At 41.7% G+C, this 18,482-nt stretch overlaps 1 protein-coding gene across 1 annotated transcript in view; it reads left to right on the top strand.

Annotated features, from left to right (window-relative positions):
* The window catches only part of DCBLD1 (discoidin, CUB and LCCL domain containing 1), a 47,322-nt gene that overhangs the window by 7,205 nt on the left and 21,635 nt on the right, over positions 1-18,482 (top strand). The window contains exon 2 of the mRNA XM_086632119.1: positions 8,944-9,156. Coding sequence (XP_086488245.1) covers positions 8,944-9,156 — 213 coding nt within the window. The remainder of the gene's footprint in view (positions 1-8,943; positions 9,157-18,482) is intronic.

Here is an 18,482-nt window from a genome sequence, read left to right as displayed (position 1 = left end):
TTGCCTGACTTGTATCACACTAACAGGGGAATTACATGTTTAAAAAAGGAGAGTGGTAGTTTCATTCTTTCATGTTCAGCCATTTCCTGTTACCCAAATTAAAGCTGTTTTGAAATCTTGCCTTTCCACCTGCTACTGTAACTGGAACAGCTCTGCTTCAGCCTCTCCTTACCCTGGTGCCTCTGAATTTCCTGTCCCCGTGGGTTTGTCAGTCCTTAGCACTGCTGTGAATATTCCTATTCCTGTGCAACCCAATATTCGAGTCTGGCCCTGAGCTTGTAACATATGTTTCCCACACAGTCCAAATTCAGTGCTATATACTGTAAGTTAATCTCCAGTAAAGCACAGCGAAGAGCAAAACCTGGGAAAAAAACAGATGGAGAAAGTAGAGCAAACAATTTGCATATATATGATATGTCTCTCAGTTAAGATTAGCATTTCCTACTTCGGCTGAAAAAGCCCTTAATGAAAATCCAACTGCATGTTTGCCCCAAATCAGCAGAATCAGAGGACGTGCCCTAATGGCACAACGTCCCCCAACCCAGGGGAAGCCCAGCACGGGGTGGAAGGGGGCTGCATCTCCTGGTGTGGCCCCGTGTCCCTGCCACGTTGCTGGGATGTTGTGTGAAGAGGGACAGGGAAGAAACCCCTGTCTGTGGGATATTTGTTCCCCATAGCCTTTACAGCACTGAAGCTTCACCAGGGTCCCGAGTTACTTGACGTGGGTGGCTGGTGGAGAAGCAAGCCTGTCTTACCATTTAGTTATAGTCCTTCAAAGTTCCTCTGAGTGTGCAGTTACAAGTGCTTGGGCAATGAACTTCTCAGTACCTCTGCACTTGAGATGCGTAATGGGGATGTGTATCTTAATCCACGTTCCTTTTGCAAAAAGAGAACCCTACGCTGAAGATTCCTCTGAAATTTCCATAAATGTGTAGCTCCGTTCTTGCTTCTCTTTCGAAAAATGCATAGGCTAATAAAATATTGAGGTGGTCAATCACAGCAATATGCCACCTCCATAAAAGGAAAGCATCAAAAAATATTAAATGCAGTTACGCAGGGAGGGAATAAATAAATAAATAAAAAGTTACAAATCTCTTTTGTTGCAGCAGTTAAAAAGGCATAGAGGTTTTCTCACACCCACAAGCTCAAGAGTGCTGTATTTAGAGTGCTGAAAAGCGAATTCCAGTGCTAAAACTCACTTCTCTGGAAGACTACATTTGGGTATACTGCCTAAGTCCTGGAAGCAGTGACTAAAACATACTTATTTTTGACATGTGCTCTGGTACTGTCTGTCTTTCACAGATTGTGATGGAACCAGATAGTGATCCTAAAAAACAAAGGCAAACTTAGTTTGCTACAATTTGCATATTTAATAGAAGCAAAGCAAGAAAACTGTATGATGTTGTTTACATTTCTGTGTAAACCTTGTTCCTTACATGTTGCAGGATCGTGTTCTTTACAGAATGCAGCAATCTCTTAATCCTGTGTCCTCATAAATAATTCATAGAAAAGCGACTACCAGGCTGTAGCTGCCATTTTCTCCTTTTGGTACTGTGATTTCTATGGTAATCTGAACCACCTTGTCACTGAGGTCTCCTGTGTAAATGTAGCCAGGTACTGTTAGTCCTCATCCTGACACGAGTCCCCAAGATGTATATGCAGATGAGATGGTTGCTCTCCAGAAAGTTATTTTGTTAAGCAGCAAAATTAATCAAGTCTTTATGGTTACAGTGAAACTGAAAGAGTCTCAATGTGAGATTTTCTGGTTCACATTTGTGTTTAAGACTTACTTTATTACTTGTTAAGGTTGCAAACCTGAATGCCAAATGTACTGTACCCTCTTCAGTGGCACATGGCTTCCTGTTGACAGAAGTTGTTCATAAGACTTCTGCTTTCTTTTGACATTCTAGCAGCTGAATAAATAAAATCTCAAGTCTCACTAGGTTTTTGTCTTTGCAGACTTCTGCAAAGATGAGAGGTTTCTGGGGTAGTAAAGGCTGCCCAGGTTGTTTGTGGCAATCCAGCAAAGTCACTCCCATGCAGGTCAGCACAGCTGTAAAGATTTCCCTGGCTACCGGCATATGGCTCTGCCTGCAATTCCTAAAAAAACTCTTTAACTTTGAAAAATGGTAGTACAGTTGTAAGCTACTTTGCTAGATAAGACACTTAGAATTGTTGTCAGGGATTTTTTTCTCTCCTTGATGATGGCGATCCAACTGATTACCTAAATAACTTCTTATATGTTAGAGGCAAAGCATCTCCTGAGGTTGGCTGCAGGGGACACCCTGAGGAAAGCCACAGCCTGAACGGCTGAGGGGCGATCGCAGCTGGGCTCATGGTGAGAATTTGTGATTTATGGAACTGCTGCAGAACCAATTGGAGATCATTTGCTGCTTTCTCATTCCTACTTTAAGAGGGACATTGCAGTAAATAATGTCTGTGAAGAGGAGGGGAAAACACACTGGTTTGTTTGACCTCCTCCTTTTGCATCCCTTTGAAGTTGGTAAGTAAATAATTTGGGCAACGAAATCAGCACTCCACAATGTTCCTTTGTTTCTTCTGCTGCTCTACCTTCCTTTTCTGCTCCCAGCCTTCCTCCCAGCCACTGCTTGGTTAGCTTGGGCAGCAAAATGGGTGTCCTGAGGAACTGCTGCAGCACAGGGGTTAAAATGTTTCCTAGGAACCTAATGAAGTTAAACAGATTTAAATACAACTCAAAAAAAAGTTTACACAATATTTATTTTTCCTTTTGCAGCAGGCTATACTGCAAAGTGGGAAGAATATCTTGAAAAGATATTAGTAATAATTTAAAGGCCATGGAAGATGGCAGTCACTGTTTTTCCAGATGAATATGGACCTGCCTTAATTTTCAGTGGTTCCTTTCGTTATTTGAAAACTGTCTTTCCAGTCTCCATGAAATATTGTGAGGAATGTAAAGCTGGACTTCTGAAAAAAAAAACTGCTGTGGATTTATATACTACTTCACATGCAGGGCTCAGCCAGCTGCTCAGCTGGTGTAAATGACATCTGCCCTGAAATTGATGGTTTGTGAAATCCTCAAAAACGCTGTCACCACCCCCACCTCCCATGACTTGGGTGGCTCTGGGCCCCAGTGCCATTGGGGAGGCAGGTGGAGGACTGGAGGTCCGTGCTCACCCAGTGATGCCTTGAGCCTACAATGTTGCCCTTCGTTTTTGTTGCCTGCTTGAGCCCGTTGCCAAGAAAAGCACTGAGGTCTGACACCTTCATCGTTCTCTAGAGAAGTGACCAGTTTAGGTCCCGATGGCGTGGTGGTCTCTCTCTTCCGTTATAACGGTGCAGTAAAGAGCTGATGCTCTTGACACAGCTTTGTTGACAGAGAGTTAGAGATGAAGTGCTTAGCCCTGGATTTTACTCCATCACCTCAGAAAGCACTGAAGGTACAAACCCGTTCATGTTTGCAACATGCGTGATTCTGTTAGTGATGAAGGTCAGAGTAGCTGTAGGAAAATGTAAAGTGTCGTCTGACCAGGCCAGTAGACTTGGATGGCGCCTGGCAAAACCCCCTGTTTTTCACCCTGGTCTTTTCTCCTATCCCACATGAGCAAGGTGGGCACAAGTTTGACTGGAAAGAGTTGATTTGGTTTTTAGATACTTATCTGTTCTTATGCATAACTTGAATTTTCTTTCAAACATGGGCTCAGAACTCCTTCTTGACTCGGTTATTATTGTACCTTTTAATGAGCTGGAGTTGTTACTTCAGGGAAAGCAACGTGGAAGTGTTCAAGGCCAGGTTGGATGAGGCTTTGGGCAACCTGGTGTAGTGGAGGGTTTCCATGGCAGGGAGGGTGGAACTAGATGATCTTTAAGGTCCCTTCCAACCCTAACCATTCTATGATTCCATTCTATGAAGACAAGACAAATCTCATTTCTCCTCATGGTGATTCCCATCAGAGCTCACAAAGCCATACCCTCGACCCAGTGGCATTTTCTTTGCTTTGGCTATGTCTGTTTGCAGCAATAGCTCTTCAGAAAACATTGATTTTTTTGGCTGAATCCAAAATTTAGGTATAAACACCTCTTTACTTTCAAGGGAAGGAGTGGGGAGGAAAAAGGAGAAGCTGGAAGTCCCCCACCGGCTCTGCACCCTGGTCTCTGGGTGGAGTAGGGGAAGCACACCTTGTCCCAGGCACCACTATGAAGGTGGGCATCCAAAGGGATGCCAAACTTGGAGAGAAATAAGGTTACTCTCAGGGTCTTTGTCCCGGTGGGAAGTGATCAGTAGCCAAGGGACAGCAGGTAGCGAGAGTCTGTAGCCAGAGAGGCCAAGAAAGGAATGCTGGTGCCCGACAGGGTTCATGGAGTGGGGTGGGAGAGGGCAGGGAGCTGCCGGCTGTGTGCGTGAGCACGCCTGGGTATAATGCGTATTTAGCCCTGGAGCGAGTCCAAGTCCGTTATTAATTGCTTAGCGAGGGTGAATCAGATGAAAAAGGCAGCTGTTTGCTGCCAGGATATTGTAGCAATGCTCTTGAAAGCGCACTTTGATATCATGCTATGTAACTGTTTTGTAGCTGGCGGTATAAACATGTTTAGTGAAAGGTGCAGCATTTGGAAACTTTACAGCAGTTCGTTGAAAAACTGTAGCCGCTTCGCTAACTCAGAGGGCGATGCGCTGAGCGCTTGGATGAAGGCGCTGAGCACATCCAGTCGCGTGTGGGAGCAAGGATCGGAAAAGCCCGGGGAGCGCAGGAGTAATGGGCTGGGGCTCAGCTTGTGCGCTGGGCTTGGGAGGAGATGGGAGGAGAGAGTCAGCACAGCCATGTGATTCTGGGTGGCAGGAGGGTACCTCAGGGAACTAGCATTATTTTCAGAGATCTCTGACTCTGCTGTTTCTGGGGCCACCATCGTTTTGCTAAAGCCACAGTATCCGTCAGGGGCTGTGTCCAGGGCAGCTCATGGTGTGGGGCTGCAGCTTGTTTGTGGGCAGTGATTTCATCACCTACACCCTTCCTGGGCAGGTTAGATCCTGGCGATGGCCCTCTTGCCCATATGCCAGCAGCCATGGTCAAACCCAGCCCAGATGCAGCTGCCTGGAGATACTCCTTCACCTTCTCCCATGTACATCCATCATGCGTGTGTCTGAGGATGGGAAGTGGTGCTACCTGCCAGCCACCTGGTACGTCTTCTCACCCTCTCTGCAGGGTCATGCACTGGTTTCTTCTGGTGGGGTCCCAGGTTTGGTTTTACTCTCATGCATTGCCCTCAGTGAGTGCCGTATGAGAGAGGGCAAGGTGCAAGCGGCATGCCCCGCTGCTGCGGCAGAAGGTGCCGGTCGTGGTTCTCACTTCTTGGGGAATTATTTCCACTGTCTACCACAGAGGACTATTTTTATACATGGTAAACAGCCTTAATTCCAGTGCTTTGTGATCTTTGCTACAACCTGAGCATAGGCTAACAGGCAGGCGCTCACGATCCAGAGACCACGATCTTGATCTTGGTTCAAATGCCCGTGGGAACTCGGTTTACAAAGCATATTTGATGTGCTGTTAGTAACTCCTGGTGCTGAGGAGAGGTTTTGTTATATCTAAGCGTGTTTAGACTTTCTGGCTAATGAATATTTTGAGCTCAAATATTTTGCTTTGCTCCCGTCCAGTGAGAAATGATGAAACCTGGATGTCTGAGGCAAGGCTGCCAGCTTCTTGCCAAATGGGGTGATAAAAAGCAGTTCTCAGAAGTAATGCTAAGTGAAAATTTAGTGTTAGCAAGAAGTCCTGCATTGAACTGACTGGTTGAATGCACATATTTCCAGCCAGAAGAGCTGTGCCTATAGAAAAGAGTGTGACATCAGGTATTTAAACCATATTTTTCACAAGGACAAGCAGTTGTGTTTTAAGCTCAATGTGTTTAAGGTTTGGCCAATATATTTCTACTGAAAATCAAGATTTCATGTGGACAATAACAATAAGAACAAAACTAATAGTAGTAGTGTTCATATTTTTCATTTGAAAATGTGAACAGGGATATGTTTTGAATTCCTTACAATTTGCCTCTGTTTACGAGCCTTTGGTATATAGTGGGGTTATATTTATGAGGTTTTTTACTACATTTGGTCATTAACTCTCTCTTTGAATGAATTATCAGATCCTGAGTTTTACTCTACCTTCCCTCTATACGTTCAGACTCCTTTCCTAGGGTGCATTTTCCAGCAAATTTCAGTGTAAGACTTTTCTTTGCTCTGGTAATCTTGCTGAGAAACTAAAAACTTAGACATGCAGTCAGGCTTCTCTGCAAGAAGCAACAGTCACTAGGAGTTGGTCCGACTTTTTGGACATTGCTTCGGTTCTTGTGGCGAACAAGTTTTGTCATAGCCTTTTCCTTTGAGGCAGGCAGGCAGAATAGAAGCCATTACAGGTTCAGAATGATGCTGCACTTGCCTCTCATCAGTTGGAGTGTTTGAATGAGCATGGTCCACCAGTGAAAAGTTGGAAAACAACATTTATTTGCTTTCTTAGCTCAAAAGATATTCTGGTGCTAATATGTTTCAACCATGACTCAAAGGCAGATTTTAAAAAAAGGAGTTTCCCTGGGAACAAGACCTCATATAACCTCGACAGAAGAGGATGGCAGACTGAGGTCTCTGGTGCACAGTTTTGCCTGTACACTTTCTGCAGAAATATAATGCTCTGTGACCTGGACAGTTGTCAGAGTCTTGCCACGATAGCGGTGTTTTTTCAGCTTTTTGAGGAGAGCTTTGTACCACAAAGGATCCTTGGGGTTGTACCAAGGTGACACAGGCCAGAATGTAGCCCAGCGAGATGCGGACTATTAGACCTTTCATTTTAAGGAGTTCATCCCCATGACATTTTGTTGTGGTTGTGTAACTTTTCCCTTTGTTTTCCCTTTTCTTTCCCAATGAGGATAAGTTGCAAACCAAGCTCCAGATTGTAGTTACTTTATTTTCATCAGCGCAGCTAAAGCAAGTGCTTACAGTCAGAAACATGCAGTTTAAACTAATGGACACGGGCAGTTCTTTTTTACTACACAGCAGCTGGCTATAGAGGCAGCAAGATTGTCCTGTGTCCTGTTGGAAGTGATCTGGTTTTACACTGCCTGGGCCTCTGTGGGTCCCTCTCTGGGTTCAGAAAGTTGATAGCTCATGTATTGTATTGCTCTTTATATTTTTATTCCCAATGCAGAAAGTTTTCATTAAAAAGATGATTTGCTCAAGAGGTCAGTTTGTCTTTCATCTTGATTATATTCCTATGCATTTTGAAATCAATAGAGCTTGGATAACAAACTTGAACAACAGATATTTTTTTTAAAGTGTGTGAACAAGGATGTCTGAAAAACCATATTTAATACATTTTACGATTTGGGGTCTATGTCTTGTATTCACCTCTATTCCAAGAATGAACCTGTAAGAAAATCAAATAGCAGGTAACAAAGCTAGTAATAATCATAAAGCTTCCAAATAAATGCTATTGCTTGTGAAAAAGCAGTTGAGTGAGTTGGATGAAATGGCAGTGTAATTATATAGTAGGGAGTCAAAGTTAGATAGCTTGGAGCTTATCTTTGCACAGCATGTCACTTTCCTCACAACCCCCAGTATGGCACGTTTCTTTATCAACACTTCATTTCTAGTTGTTCACCTTTAAATAATCTTATCAAATCTTAAATTTGTTCCTCCTAGTGACCGTGGAAGGAAATTCAGAAAGTAATTAAAATGAACAGACCAAATCAGTTTAACCAAAATATCCCCATATTTTGGGATATGGGTAAAGTGAACATTGTGAATTCCCAGCTCTGCAGGTTTCTTTATTTTATGAACACTTCTAGGACTAACTTCAGTTTCGCAGTGATAAATGGTAACAGTATACAAGACTCCCATGTAAAGAGTGCCCATGCCCTAACTGACCTAAAACTGAGGACTGTCTATTACATGCGTGTACGTATGGCACTAGTTCCACTATTGCAATATTTTCCATTATTTTGAAGATTCAGCAGAATGAAATGGCTTAAGCTTTCATATATCAATTTTAATTTACTAGTACACTTTTAAATAGTTCACTAAAAATTGCTTCCTTTAGTAGTCAAGGTCTCTTATGTGATACCTCCTTCCTTCCCCTCCGTTGACGCTTCCTGTTTTCCATGTCAGTCCCCACAACCCCCTATGTATTTCCATGCTCCTTTTCCTGTTGTCATATGTTCTGCTGCAGCTGCTCCTCAGATGCCTCTCCACCAAGGAAAGGCTCCAAAGCTGGGCTGGCTCCTACACAGCACCACAAAAAAAACCACTTTGTGAGTGCCTACCCTCACCCCTTGAGCAAGGAGGCAGCAGCACTTACATCTCCGGACACGCTGCCGTGAAGTAGCCTGAGTACCAGTAACGGTGCGCATCCCACTTTTAAAGTCCCTCTTGTGTCTTTGCCTTGTCCCTTGTGCTTTTTGCATCATGCAAGTGGCACAAGAAAACCAACAGGAAAATAAGATGAGTCAGGTCCGTGATAGTAAGTAGTTAAATCATGTCTGTGCTTTCATGTATGATTCAGAGACCCTCTCTGTGACGACTCTTTCTACGGAAACAAAATGTGGAATAGTAATTGGGTACAATCTATTTAAGGAAGGATCCTACCTATTACATGTGGAATTCCATCTCCAGGGTTTCAGTAGGGTTTGGCTGTAAAACAGAAAGCCAGAGACACTGTTTGTACAGCACTGTCAAATACATCTTAGCTCATGAGTGTTTCCAACCCTTCTTTCTGCTGCTTTACAGGAGAAATATGACAGTATTTATTTTGGTTACCTATGTTCCAACAACAGCACAAGTGAGGTAGAGTATTACAAAATACTTCTTTGAAAGCTGGAAGCTTACATGAGACATGATTATGTGGCCGGTATTTTCTTACATATTTTTTATTGAGGAGTACGTTTTGTTTCTCTTCCTTGCTTCTTCTCCTACTGCAGGGGATGGATGTGGGCACACGGTGATGTATCAGGACAGTGGGACCCTGGCATCCAAGAACTATCCTGGGACATACCCAAACTACACTCTTTGTGAAAAGAAAATCCAAGTGCCTCCGGGAAAACGCCTGATCTTAAAAATTGGAGACCTGGATATCGAATCACAGAAATGCGAATCCAGCTACCTGACCATCCAGAGCTCTTCAACTTTGCATGGTATGTAAAAGATAAAGCAACAGTCGATGCACGAACTGGTAAAAGTGTGAGTAAAAGCCAGCTCAGTAAAATGCAAGAAATGTTAGCCTGTGTCCTTTCCTCCTCCTTTTCATTCTCAAGTGTGTCGTTCTCAGTATGGGAGGCCATTGCCCCTCACACCGTGCGTTTTTCTGCCAAGGTTGGGGTGCTGCCGTGCTGCGCTGTGGAGGGGCCACCAGGGCCATGGGGGCTTGTGCCCGGCTCTGGCACATCCACCCCGAGGGCTCTGCCCTCAGACCTATAGAGCTGTGCTATCACAGCTTTGGTACAGCAAGTACGTGGATCTATACCAGCCCTGAACCCTTCTGTGGTAGGAGAAAAGCTAGCTCATGAGCTAGACAGAGATGAGAAATCAGAGTCAACGATCCTGAATGTCTCTATTTTCCTGGGCAGTTCAGGGCTCAGAGAGGAGATAACCTTTGTTATTGCTACCTATTAGTCACTGATAACCTTTGCTAATGTACAGGCTTTAATACTTGCAGACATTAAATGCGTGTGGCCAGTCTGCCCTCTTGTAAGAGATTTGCACAGGAAGATAAGTGAGTAATATGCTATAGCTGTGCACTTAAAACAATCATAACGACAACAGAATTCTCTCTAGGGAGAACCTGAGGTCTTCCTCAAATTGGTTTTCCCAACTAGTTTTTGCTGAAACTTTTGATCTGCTCTTTCTGGAACGGTCAAACCAATTTTCAAGTGAGTGTGTCTTTCCAGAAGTCTGATTTAAATTCAGGGCTGCAAGGAGTTCCACAGTGCAGGAGTAAACTCATGAATCAACAGTTCATAAAATTTTGCCTGCTGGGAGTGGGCTGTAGCCCTTCAGTCAGCTGAGGCTGAACGTGCTTGTACTGGACTGAACAGGCAGAATGGATTCAATGGGAAAAGATGATGAAGAGATGAGCTACACAGAGCCTGTGCAGGTTTTCCAGGTCATCCATCTCGTTGCTTGGCTCAGTGACGTGTGTGGTTCTCCTAAGCTGAGGACTCATAAGGTATGTTAGTAGTAAGGAGAGATGATTGTCTTTCATTCATGAGTATGATAGACCTGTCACTCATCTGGTAAGATAAGATCAAGTGAGGTATTAAAGCCTCACTCGCAAATGATGGTAAAGGTAATTATCGTTCTCATGGGGGAGGTATTACATTTTGAAACAGCCTTCACCAAGAGTGGGCAGAGACATGTTGATATCTTAGCCTTGTGTAGAGCTTGATTTGAGGCATAAGGAACATTCCTGTTCACGTGTGCTGGGATTTTTTTATGTTGTTTACCTCATTTCAGAACTGTAAGTAGTGAGTTGCGTTCCCCTCAAGCAGTCTGTCTGTACTTGGCAGTAAGAGATAGGTGTTTAGTATTGCATTATCGTATCTTCAAATAAGTTTTATTGATGCTATCTTGACATTTCTAATCAAAGACTTTTCTGGGAAACAAGGATAAATCAATATATTGTTTTCTGAAGTGAAAAATGAAGCTTGGATGTTGATTGAAATGCTGGTTCCTTGCACATCAGCCTGAAGACATCTTCACATAGTTCAGTCCTGCACTCACTCAGCCTGTAAACATAGAGTACCTGTGTGTTATGCAATCAAATCCATATAATGAATTTCTTTAAAGTATTCCCACACCCATTTTCAGATCTGATTGGTAATGCCTGATGCATGTGGACTATAATTTGCATTCTCAGTAACGAACTGCACAATTAGCAGATTTTGCTCGTATCTGATTAAACAAGTTTAATAGCTTAGGCATGCATACCATCTGTAATGGTTTTTGTGGTCTGCAGCTCACCATAGACTTTCCCACTGGCATACCTACAGAGTCTCTGCTCTACATTCAGGTAAATCCATGCAGAATGACAGTCTGGAAATAGTACTGTATGCATAAATTCATAATATCTCCTGTGTTTTAAAAGACACTGGAATTCATAGATGAGATTAGAGCTTCTTGAAGTCAGTCGTTTCAATAGTTTTGCTGTAGCTCTAGGTTTTTAGACGCATTTATGTAAACAGAAGAAGCTCTGTCAGTGGGCACTGCTAAGTCTGTTCAGTCTCTTAAGTGTCCTTTTAGGTAGCTGTTTCTGAGCTCACATCTCCTCTTCATGAACATCAACATCTTCCCTTTGGCCAAGTAGACACTGACATTTGACATCAAAATTCTTCCACAGGATGATGGAGAGTTGAAAAGATTTTGCAGGCATTGAAAACAACTGAGCAATTAAAAACTAATCTTTTGACCTGGGTTTAAAAAGGAAAATCTAAAAAGCTACATATGAGAGCTGGCAGTGTGAATATTACTCATGTTTCAAATTAGCCAAGCAGTCTTTGTTCTTTATTTAAAAGGTTTGCAATTATAAGACAATAAGGTCCAAAGGGAAATACGTTTTACATACCATGCTGATCCCTTCAACTCTGCAGAAAACAACAGAGTGAACGTCAGTATGCGTACAAATGTCTACTGAGGAGTGTTTCTGAAGCTTAGAAAATTGGTCAGAGGCAAAACACAAGATTATGCATGTAAACACAAAATTAGTGCAACCAAGTCTTCAGATGACAAAGTACTGTTTCCCTTTCAGATTTTTCTCATGTGTTGTCTTTACATTTAACCATGATTCATGCATCGTTATAACCTTCTGTTGGGATTCATGCAACACAGCAAGGAGTAACTCAATTCGTGTTTGGGATATTTACATTCCACGCAGTGAGGGGAAGCTCTTGCACACAAATGAATGGATTAATTGATTTATGTTAGCCATAACATTGAATTCTTCACTTTTGTAAGTCGGTGACTACAGATTAAACCACTTACATGCAAGTCTTATTTAAGTTCAGGGTATTCCTCAAATTTTGTAGACTGATAGAGGAGTACTACGAATCTAATTCCTTCCTAGAAAAGCACGTAGCATGGCGTATGCCAATCTACTGAAGCCTCCATGTTCAGTGGGGACACAAACATGACACTAGTTTTCCTCGCCTTTGATACTTCTCAGCTTTGATGGACCTGTAAAGGCAGCCGTTGTGTTTAGATTTCTCCCAATATTGCCATCAAAAGACAGTCATTAAATAATCTTAATGAAGCTCTAAAACTGGAGACACAGTGGCTGAACACTGAATGCCTGCACATTGTTTTCTTCAGTGTTCGCTGGAGGAAAGAACCCGTAGCAAGCCTTTTCTTTCAAACTGTTAGCTTTGTATCCAGACTTAGACATGAAAATAGCAATCATCAGTCAGCAAAGGTAGTCTAACACCAATTTTGGTGAAACTGAGTCACCTTTGTCTGACAAACCTTTAAATATTAGCACAGATTTGCACGTGTTGTCTCTAGGAGAAATAAACAGAAGATCATTCTGTTTCAAAGGCATAGCTTTCCACTGGATGAAAATACGGGGTTTTTTAGTCTACAATAGAAATCTAGAATAAAAACTAATACGAAGCATGATCTCACAGTTTACACAAGGTGCAACCTTTACTGAAATGCTTTTCTTCTCGTGTTAATTGCATTATCTGAGCATATTAAAAATACTGAGCTCTGAATAAGAGCTTCTGATTTTTTAATTAGTTAAAAGGATATGTGAAAACAAGATTAACCATGTGGTCCCTGTAGTTCACAAGAACACAACTTGCACTGCTTATGAAGGTGTAACATAAATGTTGTGTAAGTTCAACAGGAACTGCTTTTAGTCAGCTTCTTTTCATGTCTTTATCAGATTTCTGTACCTCTTTTGACCCTTTTTTCTTGCTCTTTTTCCTCCTCTTTCCCCAACTAATGGCTTAGCATTTTTTCCTTTAATTTTGTGAGATGATGATCAGCCTTGACTGGAGAGATAGATTAAAGAAGAGATAAATACCTACTTCTCCATTCACTTGCAGTCAGTAGGAGGTTGATGTGTTCCTCTGGGGTGGATGTCAGATCTGCTGAGTGACTAGTAATAATTTGGAAAGATAGTGCAGTTAACTTGTTCTTGCATAATTTACAGTCAGTAACTAGCATGAGACCGATAGAGAAATCACTGAAAATGCTTTCTCCTCCACGCACCCAGTCGCTAAGGGTTGTTAGACAAATTGAGCGTTTAATGATGCGTGAGCATCTGATGACTTCTGAGAGAGCGTGTGTGTGTGCACACGTACGTGTGCGAGTGTGCAGGAGAACTGAGCGCCTTCAGATGCCTCCTACCTGTCATTATCACTTGAGGGCATTCATCAAGCCAGTCTTTCCTTATTGTGTATTGTAATAAAAATCTTGCTTGGATAAAGGGTGTGTCCAGGTTTCTTTTTCATCCCTCAAAGGAAACTTGTTATTACAGTATTGTTTCTGGTATTTCAGGAAATCCAGTGAAATGCCCAGACAAGTTCTTGCTGAAGATCAAGTTGAGCAGTTTCTTAACAGTCAGAGCTCTTCTAACAGTTGCGTTTCGCCTGAGCGGTTGCAGTATCCTGAGGTATCAGCTTTAGGAAGACTTATGCAACAAAGAAAATCTGCTTTTGTTTTATCAAATGAACTCTTTTTCCTCTTAGCTGCATAAAGCGTATCCTGTATTTTTCTGTGGTTTTTGTTAAATAGCTACAGCTCTTTACTAGCAATTCCTAACTGTTGCTGTGCTTCTGTCTTTGGGTTTAGCTAAAACCACAGACATGTTGGAAGTGGGGGAATCTCACCTGAGGTCAAGCAGGCAGCCCTACAGCTGGTGCAGGTGGCCCAGAGCCTCCCTTTTTAAATTGTAATTACTTCTCCAGCCTGACTGCACTTGGATGCCTTTTTCTTTCCTTTATCGCAGTCTTTGGCAACTCTCTGGAAACGCTAACTGAAAGTTATATTTGTTTTTCCTAAAACAAGAAATGCCTACCACTCAGTCTGAGGTCAGACTGTGTTGCACAGGATTAAATGCTGAATAACCGGGCTGTCTCATCCTGACTAACAAAAGCGACTAGCCTGTCAACTCATGTCTGCTGAGTATTAAACACTACCTTCCCCACGTCCTGCAAAGAAGGGCACAGAGCAGCACTTCTCGTCTCCTGGCGCGTCCTTGCAGAATGATGCTGGTTACCCCCAAGCATGCACGTGGCAGGGCTGGAGCAAAGAAGGAAGAGGCCACCTCTCCTCTCTCCTTGGTAAGAGGAAAAGAAGAGCTACTGCTTAGGAAAGTGAAGCATTTGTGTGAACGTGGGATGGGGATGAATTTCAGGAATGCAGATGTTTTCATACAAAGGATCCTTGCTGGCTTTCTGAACTGTTTGTGAAAGACTTGGACTCTGGTTGAGTTTTTAGCTCCAAAGTGAAGCAAGCATAATCCATGTTCATCACATTACTTCCAAATTGCTTTATTTGAGAAAAAGCTACTGAATATAAGGGTCACAATTTAAAACATTGTTTTCCCCAAAGAAACTCCTTAGGAAATTATAATTCTGGAGAGACAAATCCTTGGGATCGTCGCTATATTTTGCTCACCAGTGCCATGCCTTACTCTGCAAATAGACAGAAAAAGGGAGAAGATTCCCCATTGAAGAGAGGACACCTAAACTGGGTTTCTTAAAGACCTCTGCAAATGTCAAACTCTAGATTTCAAATGAAGTTGAGGAATTTGAAAGCAGAACGAGCAGATTGAACCGGACATACAATAGCTTGAGAGGGAAAGAATTGCTTTTAAAAGGAAGCAAAAGCCTTGCAGAAGAGGCAGAAAGTATTAAGAACTACAGAAACAAATGGCATGAGGCATTGCCAGCTGGTGTGAGAGAAGAGTCCTCTAGGCACAGCGCTTCTTAAGGGAAGTAGAAAAAAATAAAGGAACATAATTCAACAAAGCAATTTCAGGAAATATGCCAGAGCCTAGCGGACAGTAGAAGTAAACTAGACCTCATAAAACCAGACAATGCTGTAAAGATAATCAGATTTGCCAAACAACACTATTATGAAAAAGACAAAAGCAGCAGACTGTTGCTAGCATTGGAAAAATAAACAACATGTAAAATAATGTCTTCAGTCTCCATAGGAGCCAGCCAAAGGATATCCACAAGACAATTTACCATGTATCTTGCACGATGTTAATACTGCTTGGAGACAGTGATTCCAAAATAAAAGTATTTCATTTAAGCCACCTAAATCATACCAACAGATCAGGAGTTCTGGACAAAAGGCATTAAATGTTAGTTTAATTATAGAGAATACTAAATTGGGTACATTCAAAATCCCTAGGCCTGTAATAGCTCTCCTGAAGAATTTTAAATAAATAAATATAAAAAAAGGATCTGGAGTGAACAGCTGGAACCACAGTTGGGTCAACTCGTTAATGAGACACGGAAAGAAGAAAAGGCCCTGGCATCTAGGTGTAGTAATACTGAAATATGGAGAACACCTACTCAGTTTCATGAAATGTAACGCATCTGTTTATTAAATCAAACTCTTTTCTTTGTTCTTAGTAAACAAACCAAACAATCTTGCCGACTTATCCCAGCAGAGCTCCAGCCCAGTCACTTTAACAGGAAACAGGGAGCGAGATCAGCATTCACGACTTGTTTTTCAAGCCGAATATGCAAAACAACCCACCTCACAACTAACATTCGAAGATGAAAAACTGATAACATGATCTGGCAGTTCTCAAAAGGGATCTTAAAAAACTTTTGGCTCAGTCCCAAGTTTAGGAACTAAATATTTATCCAGAGTCAAGTCCAAACGCTGTAGTAAAAGTTAACAGGGCTCTATAAACAAGTTTCTCGTTTTCATAGCAGACACAAACCAAGGCTTTCTCCATCATCCCTCCTCTCCGCTATGGTTGTACAGTACTCATAGACAGCCTGGGGAAATCCATAAATCCTAGGTGGAACGGACAGAGAAGACGGGACCACGTATGAGATTTAAAAGTAGATGATAAAGTAGGTTTTTTGTCACCTCAATGGCAAGTGGAAAACACTGACTAGTAAACATAGTTTTCAGATGAAGTCTAATGTCTGTAGAAGCTGATTGGTTTTAATCTTCTAATATCTATAAAATCTCACAATATTCAAGGTAATAGGTAAGTCAATGGAGAACAAATCTGCTGGGTGTTACTGTGTATATAAAAAGTGCATCCAATTCAGGCATACCACAAGCTGAAATGCAGGGAGCCTGGGAGGCTATCCTTTTCCTTCTGGCTTTACAACATAAAAGTAAATGGAGGACTGCTGTATGAAGTGCATAGGAAAGAGTACATGTGGTTAAAACCCAAGATATTATTTTTCTAATGAAAATTAGAAAACAGATGAAAGCATAAAATTCTCTCATCAGTCAAAGCCAAACCCAAAGAATTGCCTTGACCCTGAATCAGTTTTATTTTCTAAGCATTACTAGTTGTCCCCCTGGGGAATTTCTTGGAAGACTGTCAATGTAAGATAAATTGATTAGGAGGAAAATGAGAAGTTGAGGTGAAAAAGGCCTCTCTGCAAAAACTTGGCAAAATGGAGAGAGGTGCTGCTAAACCTAAACCAATATTATCGGGTAAAGCAAACCAGAAAAATGCTTACATTGGTCATTTTAAACACAATAAGCACTGAAAAGAGTGGAATAACACCTTTTCCTAAAAACAGACTGTACATGTCTGTAGTTCTTCAGGTAGAAAAGAACCTCTAAGCCAAACTGGTATCTGATTGGTTTCTCTAAGAAGAGCAATAGAGGAGCGAGGCAATGCTTATACTTTTTTCTAAACCCTACCTCTCAGTGCTCATTTCTGTATTTGATAGCACAGAAATAAACTGCTAGATCTCAGGCCAGTTTGAAGACCTGGCAGTGTAGTGCTGATAGGGTATTACCTGAATTATTGAGAAGAGATGGGTTGAAATATTTTGCAAGGCTGACTTGCAAAAGAACAAAAGAACAAAAGAACACGTGAATGTTTTGTAGTACTAATAAATGCCTTTTTAATATTTTTTTTCCAAATCTATGAAGAACACTAATAAACTTTTGGAAAATATTCCTTCTTTCAGTGGTTACTCTTTCTTGCTTCTACATGCTTTAAGGAATTAGTCCTAGGCCTCCTTAGTTTTGAGCTACCTATGAGAGTCTCTCAGTACACCAGGACTGCTCTTGGCAGAAAATAACCATAACCTGGTAACCCTTCTTGGACTTACACCTTAACGGTAGAAACTTGTCTTTAGGTATTGTATGCTGATTTCTTAAGCTGATTATTTCTGAATTTTTGGCTTTTGTTTGGATTATACAACTCTATGTGTCTAGACTTTTTTATTTTATTTTATTGGTTTTGCTTATGACATGTGTGATTTGTTTGTATAATTACCTGGAACGTATGTAGACTTGCTGCTGAAGGAGACACATAGCCCTGATCCAGCCAGTGTGTGGTTGAGTGAATCAGCCATCTAAATTATACCTACAGAGTAGATAGGTCACTGCCAATCGCTGCGAGGGAGAAAGCCAAAGAGCACTTGTGAGAAAATATGTAGAAACAGCCCTTGAGAGAAGAAAAGGACTAAAGCTTTCTCAGGTGTTTTATTTTGAAGAAATGCAATACCTCCCTCTCTTCTTCTCCTTTCTCTCTCTCTCTCTCTGGGAAAAAAAAAATCTAAGTTAGCACTTTACTTCTCCCACTGCAATCTGACACAAAAGACCTTCTCAAATAAATCACTCGTGCAGTTGTCTGGTATGACACAGTGTCAGATGCTGTCTTTTTGATAAGTTCATTTCCTAAGCAATTTGTTTAACCCTTTTTATAGACATTGTTTTCTCTGACTAAGTCGTGACTCATTTTCAACACATGAGTACTCCAGGGAAATGTCACACTCGTCGCTTTTTTCTCTGCCTGCCTTGCTTCGCCGTATGATTTTTACAAGCCAAAAGACAGAGTTCCTCCTTTGGTTGGTTCCATTCTGCTGACAGCTGGCTGTCGTTGGCTCCAATTAGGGTACTTTATAGGCTGATCTTACAGTTGTTATAAAGCCAGTGAAGTATTTGGAAAAGATCCCTCCGAGGGTATCAAGCAAAATGAAGAGGCTCTTAGGAGCCCATTAGGAAGGGTAACACTCATCGAATTTGTGCTCTGATTGTAATGTCTTGTGTCTCAGAAGTCAGTTCCAGGTTGTCCTAAAGTAGCCACCATCAACAGAATGAGGTTATCTAGGAAGAATCAAAGTGATTCTTTTTCCTCCCAAGAACTTGCTTTAGGATCCAAAAGCTGTCATTCACCAGAACAGATGGGCTGAGGGCTTCTAAAGGGTCTTGTTTGTTTTTTATCTTGTAGGGAAAAAAAAAAAAAAGCTGTTTGCCATTTTACGGGAACCTCTTCTTTGCAGTTTATGTTGTAAGCATCCTC

Source organism: Tauraco erythrolophus, chromosome 2 (genome assembly GCF_009769465.1).
Source record: "Tauraco erythrolophus isolate bTauEry1 chromosome 2, bTauEry1.pri, whole genome shotgun sequence".
Classification (NCBI taxonomy): domain Eukaryota; kingdom Metazoa; phylum Chordata; class Aves; order Musophagiformes; family Musophagidae; genus Tauraco; species Tauraco erythrolophus.
Note: the sequence above shows the minus strand (reverse complement) of the source record. Positions and strands in the feature narration are given on the sequence as shown.